The sequence below is a fragment of the Vigna umbellata genome, chromosome 1, assembly GCF_029865625.1.
Source record: "Vigna umbellata cultivar VRB3 chromosome 1, Vumbellata_1.0, whole genome shotgun sequence".
In the NCBI taxonomy this organism is placed as follows: domain Eukaryota; kingdom Viridiplantae; phylum Streptophyta; class Magnoliopsida; order Fabales; family Fabaceae; genus Vigna; species Vigna umbellata.
Window position 1 is genome coordinate 28896978 of NC_142165.1, and position 14158 is coordinate 28911135.

At 34.8% G+C, this 14158-nt stretch overlaps 1 protein-coding gene across 1 annotated transcript; it reads left to right on the forward strand.

The window, feature by feature from the left end:
- Window positions 1-11905: 11905 nt before the first annotated feature.
- Window positions 11906-12955, forward strand: LOC148205089 (uncharacterized). Its single transcript, XM_088102441.1, has one exon. It carries the CDS (start codon window positions 11906-11908, stop codon window positions 12953-12955), a length of 1050 nt encoding a protein of 349 aa, XP_087958567.1.
- Window positions 12956-14158: the final 1203 nt, after the last annotated feature.

Here is a 14158-nt window from a genome sequence, read left to right on the forward strand (position 1 = left end):
ACTTATCTTCTCCAAATATGTACCTAGGAAGATTTGTTATTGTTGTTGAACATTTACATTTAGTTTAACTTTAACTTTTGATAGTTTAGGTTTGGATAGTTTTTTAGTACTTTGTTAACTTGAAACATATATATATATATATATATATATATATATATATATATATATATATATATATATATCATATTATAACGTTTTGGGACAATTTTCTATTTTTTAGGTGTGGTTTTATTGCAAAAGTAAATTAATTTAAAAAAAAAACACCCAGTAGACGTCTGTTATGGTATTGTCTGACTTCTATTGAGGTCTGTCAGTGCACATACCGACGTCCAATGGCTTACAGTGGCTACCCACGTTCCAGCGGCTTAGACGTCAGCTATCACCCAGTCAGACGTCTATGTAGACGTCTAATATATATTGTCTGACGTTTATATGGACGTCAGCCCTGTGCTGTCCGACGTCCCATTAACGTCTCCCACAAAGATGTCGGGTCAAGATTAGACGTAAAAAGAACAAAATAACATACGTTAAAAGCCTTTTCTACACTAGTGAGAATGATATTTTTTTTAATTAAGATAAACAAAACTATGATACCATCACAATATAGTGAAAATATTTAAAATTTATTATTAAAACTCGCGAATATAATAATCAATCTCAATACAACTCGGAAGATCATATTAAAACTCCTTAACAAAATTTATTTAAAAGAAATAAGGTTTGAAACCTCGAAAATAACTCCTCACTCGCCTCTTGATCTACACGACAACAACATCATCGACAATAATCTCTGTAACATCATTTGCTCCCCTATAAATACGATCATCACAGGTGAAAATTATCACCACAAATGTAAGGGTGAGCTAACAACATCAACAGAAAAAAACACATTAATCATATAATTATTATAACACAATTATCTATTAAAATTATAAGCTCATAACATCTTTACTCAAATCAATTTCACAAATCAATATCACATTGTTAATCCAAACTTCAATCTAGACAAACTATATCACCACCACCAATCACTATTGTTATATGTCATCTTCCATACTTTAGCACACACAACCAGTTCACCAAAACTAGGCCTACGCACCAACGTATGACTTTTCCGTTTACAAAAATGGGGTCTACTTCCAATAGTAGAGCTTTCTTGTTTACCAAAACAGGTTCTACTTTCCAAAGTAGGACTGATGGTAATCCTCTAATTAGCACAAGCCAAATCTAGTAGGAACAAGCCATATAGCTCACGGTTTTGGAGTGCGAAATTTTGGTGGTGGGGAATGGTTGATTGTGTCACGATTTTGATGGGTTGTGTGGTTAAAGATGAAGTGTTTAAAGGTTCTATAAGGCTTTGTTCTCTTGAGATGATTTGGGGGAGAGTGATTGAATGGATTTGAGAGGATTTGAAGGTAAATTTTTTGTTGTTTGTTTGAGTGGATTTGGAGGTAATTGAGAATGGATTTGGAAGTAAAGTTTATGAGAATTAGTGTAGGATTTGATTGATGTGACACATAATTTTTTTTTGTTTAATTGATAGAAATTAAAGATTACCAAAATGCCCTTAGTTATTAATGTAATATAAAATGATAATTGTTAATGTTATATTTAATTGTAAAAGAGTTTATAAAGACTAAAAAATTAATATTAATTATTAAAATTAATTTTAATATTGTACAAAAATTTTATTTTAGTTAAGTGAATTTATTTTTAATTGTAATTTAATAATAGTCAAAATCAACCATTGCCTAAAGCCATGGAAAAGAATTGGAGATTAATGTGACGGGAAATACCTTCGCTTTATAAATGTGGAGATGTTTTAAAATAGCCTCCCAGTATTCAACCACCTTTGCTGTACCAAAACATATTTCTGATTCAATGTGAACTTGTAAAGCCTCCAATTCTGCACGTGTCTTCCCATGCAAAAGCCTCTTTATATCTGGCTCAACACTGGAATGCAATCCCATTTCTTCTGTAAGCAACTCAACAGGAGGTTCTTCTCCTCGCACTCTAGCTCGGTCAAACGCATCTTTTTTTCGCACTTTTGCTAGCTCCTAATCACACACCAAAAGGAGTGTTTATGTGAAGACGACATTACCTCCAACCTCTGAACACCTGAATCTCAAACAAACTGTCAGAGGTGTTCATCTTTCACCCACCTCCATGGACTCCAATGCATGCACTGGAAATGTTTGACTCCTCTCTACATTACGTTGCTTCGTCTTGTTCTCCACCTTCTTCAAGTGCTTGAAGGTGATGGTATCGGAGGGGGTATTTTTCGAAGAGTATAGCACAGCGGAATTAACACTCAGAGAGCGGAAAGCGTGTTCGATCACAATTAAACTTAATTTGGTCCTTTTAGTAAAAATAATTTTCTTTCAGAAAATTAATCAAACAGTTGATATACGTAAAATAAAATGAGTGTAGGGAATAAGAAGATCAACACAGAATTTTTATCCTGGTTCGAATCAAAAGATTCTACGTCCAGTCGTTAATCACTATAAATAGTGATTAACCTTTTTCACTAACAATGGTTTAACAGATTACAAGGTAATGAACAGGAATAAAATGAAAAGAACCACTCTACCAACTTGAAGAGAACCGCTTCAGCAATCGACCAACGATTCACAAGCTTCTCCTTTCACAAGACCAGGCAAAGCACCTTGCTAACTTGAAGAGAGTCTGCTCCGACTATCGACACACGATACGCGAGCCTCTCCTTTCACAAGACCAAGCAAGGGAACAATGAACAAAAAGCTCTCTAAGAACGTTCCTCTGAAACACAGTGTTCTAAGCTTTCTCAGTTCAAAAACGTTGCTTTCTAATTTCTCCAAAACAAAATATATAGCCAAGTACACTGAGTGCCAAAGGTCAGCTCCCAACTGCCATGAATAATCGATTATTGTAAGTGATAATCGATTATTCAAGTCCGTTATAGGTTTTCAAAAATGTGATAATCGATTATATGAAGTGATAATCGATTATTCAAGTATGACTTGTGATAATCGATTATTGTTTAATCATAATCGATTATTGCAGTTAAAAATGCAAGTTTACAAGGTTTACAAGAATTTCCTACTACATTTAATTTCTACAAATTGCTTTTAACTAATTCTAATATCTTCTTCAACTAAAACTTCTTGTAGCATCATCAAAACAAATTTCTTCAAGATTTACCAATACTCCTTATTGGTAACAATCTCCCTCTTTTTGATGATGATCAAAAATTCAATTTTAAAAGCAAGTTTGGCTTACCTGCAAAACATACAAGCTAACAAACAACAACAAGGTTAGCAATACCTGTAATAATTTATACTTCTCCCCTTGTATTATTCTTCTCCCCCTTTTTGATCAGAAGCAAAAAGAATAATGTAATAACCTCCCCCTTAATATGAGCTCCCCCTCAAAAATAGAATATATGCAAAAAATAAAAGCTCATTATATTAAGAACAGAAAGGAATTACATGAAATTCATTAAGAAACTAAATACCATAAAGAAAATAACATAACAATCAAACTTAGATTTTTATGGTCGTTTATAGCCGTTATGGGATGCTCCAACGGCTCTATTTTTGAAACTGTCAGCGCGATAATCGATTATGGCTCATGATAATCGATTATCAGTTCAATAATTACTGCCCAGAATTGCATGATAATCGATTATGCATAATGATAATCGATTATCTGCTCAAGATTTTCCAGAATTGAAATTTATGCATGAATAATCGATTATGACTTGGTGATAATCGATTATGAAGCGTTAAGTTTACGAAAAATGCAAAAATTTGCATAGATTTTGATTCTAAGATATGTCTAACACTCCTAACTCTCTTCTAAGTTCATAAAGTAAAGATACCCCCTTAAATATGCAATTCAAATTTAGTTTTTAGCATACTCAATTAACCCACGAAATCAACAACCACTTTTCAAACAATTAAGATATCAATGATTAAGCAACCAATTTATAAACTAAAATGAATGCAACAGTAGCTTAAATGGAAATGATCACAGCTGCTACAGGTTTGACATGAAAGCATTTCAGCTAGCACAATCAGTTAAAAAAGTTAACTTTGACAACACAATTTACAACTTTCAAAACAACAACTATGATTCATGCACTCTCATATCCCAATTTGTTCAACTTCATATATTCAACTATGCATATCAAAACAACATATGCAAAAATTCAACCACAAGAGCTGATTCAGGTGCTATCTTTCAACATTTTTTAAACAAAATAATTTACATCAAAATTATGCAAATTTGATAAGTTCATTTTCTGCACCCAGGCTCTCAATGTATATTATCATAGCTCATTCATTATGCATTAGAACTTAAAAACAAATCTCCACAGAACCAACTTTGAAATAGAAATGACAATTTAATTTTCACATATCTTAATCATCAAAAAATTGCTAATGAAAATTTGTCAGCCAACTCATTTAAATGACTTTTTCATAGTTTTTGATGCTTGACAGAGATTACACCAAAGGTAACTTCAAAGTACTCATGAAATTGAATACTAAGCCAGTTAAACACAAATTCTATAGATAATTATCAACAAAGCACTGAAATAACAATGCACATGGCTTTACATGACATGAATGAAATTCAACACATGAATATCTTAAATAAATGAATTTCACTTGATCAAAATGTGTAAACAGACAAGAACACACCACAAGATGAATGAAATAGTGATGAACATATCATTTGCCTAACCAATAATGAATATAACAGTAATTAAATAATGGAAGATTAAATAAAAACAAGATGTAACATCACAGTTTAAACAACACTTAGCTCAAATACTTGGTGCTTGAATGAAGGCTTTTGGATACCACTTGATGGAGTTACATCCTGGTTTGTAGCATCACTTCAAAGAGCATAATACCATAGAGCTCTCTTATCCTTTTGAAAACTTAACCTGCAAAGTAAAAACAATAGAGTTTTGGTCCCCATAATCTCATTTGGGTCCTTTGAGGTTAGAGACAATTTACTTTATAACAGGAATCCAAGCATATTTTCCATTTGGAACATCAAAATGTTTAATTCTACATTTGTTAGAAGTATGTCCCTTTTTCATACAATAAAAACAACAAACATCATGCACCTTGTTTTTCACAAAAGTCCCTTTCTCAACCCAAACTCTACGAGTTCTCTTAACTTTAGACTTTTTATGAAGATGCATGTTTATATTTCTAAGATTGCTCTTCCTAAAAACATTTTGAACATGTGAGATAGGCTTGATTTCTTTAGAAAGTAAATTTTCCAATATGTCAATGTCAAACATGTGACTTTTACAAGATAAACACTCAACAGGTTTTTCATTTGAATTAGATTCAGACAATTTTGTTTCAAGATTACTAACTTTGTTTCTTAATATGACTTCCTCATCTAATGTATTATCATACTTAATTTGCAATTGTTTAAATTCCTTTTTCAAATTTTTATGAGCAACATTCAATTTTTCAGATTCATCAAGCAATTCAAGAAAAGCTTTTTGCAAATCAAATTCACTAGATTCAGAATTAGAACAACTTACTTGGCTTGCAGTGTCATCAACATTGGTTGTCAAACATAAGTTTGTTTCTTCAACAGAATCACTTGAACTACTTGAGTCATTATCAACCCAAGCAATGTGAACCTTCTTTTTCTTGTGAAGTTTCTTTTCTTTTCTTTCTTTACTTCTTTTGTTGCTTGAACAGTCAGCTTTCAGATGGCCTCTTTCACCACATCCATAACATTTGAAACTTGAAGAAGAACCTTGATAGTCCTTCTTTTTCTTCAAGATTTGGCTGTCAGATGATTTAACGTTGGCCATCAAGCATAGATTTTCTTGCTCATTTGAATCGCTTGAGCTTGAGGAGTTTGATGTAGACCATGAGTTCGAACAAGACAACTTAGCCACATTCAATACTTCATCATGAGTGACTCTTAAAAATTTCCACATTTCCTGAGCACTTTTATAAACAGGTACTTTGAAAAAATCATCAATGGTTAGTGCAGATAAAATTATATTCCGAGCCTTAATATCAAATTGGGCTCGTCTATTTTCCTCAGCAGTCCAATTAAAATAAGGTTTTTCAGTCTCTACACCATCAACAGTATTCATAGGAATATAAGGGCCATTTTGTACAGCTTCCCAAATACCTCTATCAACAGACCCCATAAAAATCTCCATTCTAACTTTCCAAAAAGCATAGTTATCACCAGTAAACAATGGAGGTCTGTTAATGGAAGCACCCTCAGCATATACATGGTTTTGATTGTGACCAGCCATTTTCGCAAATTTTGAAAAACTATCAAAGCAAGCTCTGATACCAATTGATGGTATCGGAGGGGGTATTTTTCGAAGAGTATAGCGCAGCGGAATTAACACTCAGAGAGCGGAAAGCGTGTTCGATCACAATTAAACTTAATTTGGTCCTTTTAGTAAAAATAATTTTCTTTCAGAAAATTAATCAAACAGTTGATATACGTAAAATAAAATGTGTGTAGGGAATAAGAAGATCAACACAGAATTTTTATCCTGGTTCGAATCAAAAGATTCTACGTCCAGTCGTTAATCACTATAAATAGTGATTAACCTTTTTCACTAACAATGGTTTAACAGATTAAAAGGTAATGAACAAGAATAAAATGAAAAGAACCACTCTACCAACTTGAAGAGAACCGCTTCAGCAATCGACCAACGATTCACAAGCTTCTCCTTTCACAAGACCAGGCAGAGCACCTTGCTAACTTGAAGAGAGTCTGCTCCGACTATCGACACACGATACGCGAGCCTCTCCTTTCACAAGACCAAGCAAGGGAACAATGAACAAAAAGCTCTCTAAGAACGTTCCTCTGAAACACAGTGTTCTAAGCTTTCTCAGTTCAAAAACGTTGCTTTCTAATTTCTCCAAAACAAAATATATAGCCAAGTACACTGAGTGCCAAAGGTCAGCTCCCAACTGCCATGAATAATCAATTATTGTAAGTGATAATCGATTATTCAAGTCCGTTATAGGTTTTCAAAAATGTGATAATCGATTATATGAAGTGATAATCGATTATTCAAGTATGACTTGTGATAATCGATTATTGTTTAATCATAATCGATTATTGCAGTTAAAAATGCAAGTTTACAAGGTTTACAAGAATTTCCTACTACATTTAATTTCTACAAATTGCTTTTAACTAATTCTAATATCTTCTTCAACTAAAACTTCTTGTAGCATCATCAAAACAAATTTCTTCAAGATTTACCAATACTCCTTATTGGTAACAGAAGGAGCATGGGATGAAGCTGCATCCTCCACCCTCGTCAAACATCACGACGCCTCCACCTCCACGCCAACCTTGCTGCTTCGAACCGCATACGCAACATGGAACCCAATGCAACAGTTCGAAGTTTGGTTTTGAATAATGGGAACCGAATACCACTACTAGGTAACAAAATACATCTGTTTTTATCAATTTTTGGCAGGCCTGGAACTTGATACCCTGTTAGCGAACTGAATACAACGTGTTTTGTGAATTCTTCACAGGGGTGGAACCGGATACCACTCTACTGGAACCGAATACGCCTTGGTCAAATTTAATTCCAAGCACTGTTCATCATCTTCTTTCTCTCTCAAACCTGCACATTCATCTTCAACCCTTTTGTTCTTCATGCCATCAACCTGCAGAAGCTCCTTCTTCGTCCCCAAAGTGCACTCTCATGAATCTCTACAAGCACACCAAGCGAAAGTAACTCTAGTTACTCGTGAATCCACAGTAAAAGGCTGTTCAAGAATCGGTTCTGTTTTAATTAGAATCGATTATGTATGTTAAGGTGATATATACAGATGGAATTATATAATATGTTGAGGGCACATGAGACTTTTTCCTATAAATCCCTCCGGATCTCTTCACTTTCGCGGGTGCTCCAAAACCTCTCCATCCCGCAAATCCATCTTCGACATTCCTTCCCTTTCTTCTCAAACGAACACACAATTCATTGCAAATCATTCTTCGCAAATTTATTTGAACAGTATCATCCATAGAAGTGAACACAGTGTAAGAGAGGTTAGGAAAATCTTGGAGGAAAGTGGCTAGAGGAGGCCACTTAATTTGCTTTAGCCTAGGGTGACCTTACAAAGAGTATGAGTGCACAAAATGGTAGCATAACATTATTGTAACACAAAATGGTAGCATAACATGAAGTTGACACCTCTATTTATAGGCTAAGGTGTCTCAAAATGGGCTAAAACTTTAACCTAAAATAGTCACATTGGTTGGCTTGGAGAGCAAGGAGAAAACTTTTCCAATAGGAAGGAGACAAGTTGCAAAAATCCTCTCAAATGAGAGGGTGGCATATGACCATTAGCTATGGAAAAACTCTCTATTTCTAGAGTGATATGTGGCCTCTAGCTTTGGAAAAACTCTCCACCTATTATCTTTGGAAGGTTCTTTGTGGGGCTATCTCTCCTTTTCTTTTTCCCTATCTCTAGATCCCTCATATTTATATTTGGAGGGATAACCTTCCCTCTTTATATCTTTCCTACGATAGGATGTGCTAAGGTAGTATTTCTTAAAGGTATTTTTACTCTTTAATTGTTTCTCCACCTTAATACTTAGTGGAACTAGGTTATTAAGGTCCATATATGGTAAATGATCTACCCTATCCCTAATTTAATTGTTTAAGCCACTTTGAAACCTAGCTATTGTTAACCTTGATTCTTCCCTTATCCAGTCCTTAACATGAGTAACTCTATTTTTTTGTCTATATTCTTTAACACTCATGTTCTTTTGTTGGAGTCTTTGGAGCTCTTCCATCAACTCCCTATCATAATTAGAAGGTATATGCCTTCCTCTAAGGACAGTCTTAAGTTCATTCGAATGGTGGATTTGGGAAAAGTTATTGATTTGACGTTCTTTTACAAAGGTAGTCCACCAATACATTGCATAACTTTGGAAACTTATAGTAGCTAATGGTACTCTCCTTTCCTCACTGATGTGGTGACACTCAAACAATTGTTCAACCCATCTCCCAATCTAGGTATTCTTCTATGCTATCTCTTCTAAGAAAGGAGGAAGGTCAACTCTAAGTTCCCTAAGGGGACAATCTTTATGCCTATGGGATCTCCTTGGTGGGGATTGGTAGAAATCATTATGGTGATGGTCACTATAACTAGGAGAGGATGATATTTCTTTAGTGTACTATCTCCTCCTATGTGAGATTTTCTCTTGTTGTTTCTCCTTTTTTTTTATTCATCATGATTTAGGCAAACATGTTCTTTAACTCACTTATCTCTATCTTTTGTTGTTGAAGCTCATCTCTCAAATGAATGCCCTCTTGGTTATCTCTCACATTGCCATGTACACTATATTGATGAGATTGTTCACTCATATTGTGAAGTAGAAAGTAATTTCACAAAGGTTTTCAAGAGAACTTCACAACTATGAATGAAAAGGATTTCACAAATGGTTTTCTTTTTGGGTGGAGGATTTCTAGAAAGAAACTAAGAGTAAAGATGTTTCAAGTAGCTCCCAGGAAAGAGAGGTGAGTCTTAGTGGACAAGCTTAAAAACCAAGTCCTTCCTAGACAAAGTTTTCTTAGATTACCTTTATAAAAGCTTCTAGGTAAAAATCTTCCAAAACACTTTTATTAATGTTAATGTAAAATTGCTTCTAAACCAAAAGAAAGATTTATCTAATAAGCAACAAAGTTACCTATATATCACATAGACCTATAAAAGGAAACAAAACAAGGAATATAAAGAATGTAAAGATGTAAACAATCTAAATGGCCCTAGGTAAAAGTGCGAGTGACACTTTGGAGTTCCTTGACACACTTTCCCTTCTGAGTGGAATTAAAGCTATTACAACAATTTAGCTATGGAGATGAAATTGCACTAAGGGCTTTTTTCCCAAACACTAAGCAAAGAATTAAGTAAACCAAAATTACAAATCAAATGGACCAAAATTACAAGGCAATTGAAACAAATGACTACAAAATTTCGTGATATGCCAACAACACAAAAATGTCGTGAGCTTGTCCCTTACTTCTTCAACTTTTGGCTTCGCTTTATGTCACTCCAAGTGCCTCCTTGTCATATTCCTTTTTCAAGCCAATTTGAATTATCTTCTACAAGCTTCTTTCCCACCTTTAAGATGCTACTTGAAAGGTTAATCAACACTCTAAAAGAAGCAAAATTCCAAGTTTTATGAATATTGTAATCAACTGATATATTTATTGACACGATGTATGAAAAGATGTTTTGAACATATTACGCAAGATAACATTCATAAACGATCAAAACATTTAATGTCATTTAATGCATGTATGGAAAAAGTACTACTTTGCTTGTATATCTTGTCCCCAGTTAATGTTCAGACCAAAATTACACAATGGGATAATCAGTTATGTGGATAAAGACGTTGATAGAGGAAGAAAATGTTTTGAGAATGATCTAAGCATAAACTCCCACTTCGACCTAATGTATCAGTTGCGTGATGTATTATTATTTTGTTCTATTCACTTAGCTTTCCGCACCGAATTTAATTAGTGAATTGTGCTTATTATTAATTAATTTGAATTATCTAAGCTTAATTATTCTTAATTATTCTTATATATACACTTTGATGTAATCATAATAAAATTAGACATGGTAGATACTTTATAAAGTAAAAAAAAAATTGTAGAAATTTATGTAAAAACATGTTAATCCATTGGACTAATATTAGGGTGTGTTTCTTCAAACTTGTATATCATACTCTTTTCTTTTTAGTTTTTTATTCTTAGTTTAAATTATTTCTCGATACGTTTTATATAAATTTATGTTAAAAACGTATATAATAAGGTTTAGTACAAAATGAATATATTTATAATTTATATAAATAAGAGAAGACAGAATTGTTGACATAAATATAAATATAGGAATTGTGTTTAAATTCAATATACAACTTGAAAAATTAATCTCAAAACAATTAAATCATAATCTAAAAATAAAATCAAACGGATATTCATTATCTAGAATCCACCTTTTCCATCGTATAGGGATGGAAAAAAATTATGTATTCACATGTATGTATAAATAAAATCTATTATGGATAGCAGGTAACAAGCATATAACAGGTAATTTAGTATATGTTCATTAGTGAGTCAAATTTAAATATCATATTACTCGTACATGTATCCGTTAATCTTTAAGAAAATGAAATTATATTTTTATTTTTTTTAAGTTTAAGTAAGTTTCCATTTGTTAAAATGTAAATCTAAACTACCTAACTTTTGTATATGATATACATATATCAGTTTTCTTTTAATGAGAAGATAATTGTTTTCTCTATTCTCTTGCATCACGTTTTGATTTTCTACATTCCGCCACTCTATTCTAAAGCACACTACTGGTCCAGCGTTAACAATGGTATCAGAGCGATAGGTTAAAGAACCTGGTGAAACTCCGAACAAGTGAAGAAGGACTTAATTTGCGAAGAAGGGTTCTCGTTGAAAGGCGATTGCGGGGATGATCCAGAACAGCTTGCCAGTGTTCGACGAAAAGAATTACGATGACTAGTGTGTGAAGATGGATGCTATTTTAGGCTTTCAAGAAGTTGACAAAATTGTCAAGAGAGGATTTAAAGAACCCTCAAAGGGGGACACGGATGAAGCAAAGAAAGTCTACAAAGAAAACAAGAAGCTGGACTGTAAGGCACACATGCTCTTGCATCAATGTGTTTCTGCAACGATATTTTAGAAATTCAGGTATGGATGTATTACACGATGGATATATTACAAGATGGATATCGAAATTCATGAAGGGTGAAGAAAGTGAGACTACAATCGCTACAAAGACAATATAAGCTCTTGAGTATGGGAGAGCAAGAAACCATTGAAAAATATATTGGCAGAATTTAGGTGGTTGTTAATGCGATGCGGGCGTGTGATAAAGTGGTGAAAGACAGAAAGATCGTTGAGAAAATCTTGCGAACTCTGACAACCCAGTACGATCACATTGTGGTGGCGATTGAAGAAAGCAAAGATTTGGGAATTATGAAAGTTGAAGAGCTACAAAATTCTCTTGAAGCTCATGATCAGCGCCTGATAGAGAGAAGAGTGGCAGAAAAAAATGCTATACAAAGTACAAATCAGGCACTACAAGCTAGAAGCAGTCAAATCTACAAGAGTCGCGGAACTAGCAGAGGCAAAGGAAGATTGCGTGGTGGTCGTGGTGGTCGAAATGGAGGCAGATTTGCTAATACTTTCGAACTGACCAAAGATGACAGCAGCAACGAACAAAAGGAAGGAAATTATAGAGGAAGAGGAGGCAGAAAGAACGTTGACAAGAGAAATGTACATTGTTTTACGTGTAATAAATATGGCCATTACTCATCTGAGTGTTGGCACAGTGAAAACGCTAAGAAAGAAAAGAGTGATGAGGCAAATCTTGCAAAAGAAGAACTGGAATCGGATTCTGATCACGTTTTGTTGATGAGAGTCGCAATGCATGACAAAAACGATGACAGTTGGAGAATTGCACAGGAAAGACATGTTCAAGAGACGAGTGGGGTAACAGACAAGTGTCTAAGAAAGACCGACCGAACAGGACATGTGTCGCTTGTTGGAGAAACAAGCCATGAAGATGAAGAAACGTTGTGGTATTTGGATATAGGTTGTTCCAACCACATGACTGGCAATAGAAACTGGTTGCTCGACTTAGACACAAGCATCAAAGGCATTGTTCGTTTTGCGGACAACAGCATCATTAGAGTTGAAGGTTCGGGCAAAGTGATGATCACATGCAAAGATGGAAGATCAGTGTACATGCACAATGTTTTATATGTTGCCGTGATGAAAAGCAATCTTCTAAGTCTCGACCAACTCTTGGAGAAAGGATATACCATGAAGATGCAGCAAAGGCATATTGAGGTATTCGACAAGAGACATCGAATGATACTCAAAGCTCCTCTTGCGAGAAATTGAACTTTTAAAGTGAACTTGAACGCAACAAAGATACAGTGTCTGACTACAATGAATGTTGGAGAAGAAGAGTGGTTGTGGCACTATCGTTATGGGCATCTAAATTTTAGGAGCCTGAGTCATCTGAAAGATAAAGATCTTGTGAGAGGCATACCTACAATTGTTGCACCAAACAAAGTCTGTGAAAGTTGTGCTGTTGGAAAGCAAACCAGAAACGCACCCAAGAGAGCAAGACACCTGTTGAACGTTGTACATGCAGATGTGTGTGGTCCTTTTGACGTGCCATCTCTAAGAGGTAACAAATATTTTTTACTCTTCGTAGATGAATTATCTAGACAACTCTGGGTATATTTGTTAAGAGAAAAGAGAGAAGCTTACACACAACTTGTTAAATTTTGTTTCATGGCCGAGAGGCAATCTGGTCAGCAACTCAGGATTCTCAAGACTGATGGTGGAGGCGAATTTAATTATGGAGAAATGAGTAGATTTTGTGTTGACAAAGGGATCCTACATGAAGTTACAACGCCTTACACACCCCAGCACAACAGATTAGCTGAGAGAAGAAACCGAATGCTTTTGGATATGACCAGGTATATGATTAAAGGAAGAAGACTACTGCATTACCTATGGGGAGAAGCAGTCTCGAATGCTACCTACTTGCTGAATAGAAGTCCTACCAAAGCTATGTCAACATGCACACCCGAAGAGGCTTGGATTGGAAAGAAACTAGATGTGCGTCACCTGAAGATTTTCAGTTCGGTCTGTTACAAACACGTCCCAATTGAACGAAGGAAGAAGTTAGACGACAGAAGTGAAACTCTCATTCTTGTAGGTTATCATCCAACAGGTGCATACAGGCTGTATGATCCATAGAAGAGGCAAATCTTGATCAGTAGAGATGTGATAGTAGACGAGTCTGCTACGTTTAGATGGGCTGATGCAGAAACTGAATCAATCGAGCACTCTGGTGCTGTTGTTCCTACCTGGCTGGAGGAGAAAAGGGCAGAGGAGACCGAGCAGATATCTACAAATGAAGACGCTGAAGCTAGAAGGTCACAAAGAACACGATTTCCATCTACGTGACTCGCTGGTCATGAGTTGTTTAGTGACAGTGATATCACGGACTCAGGTGATATAGTTCATTATGCTCTTCTAACAGGTGCTGAAACACTTTCATGGGACAAGCCATCAAAATTAAAGAATGGA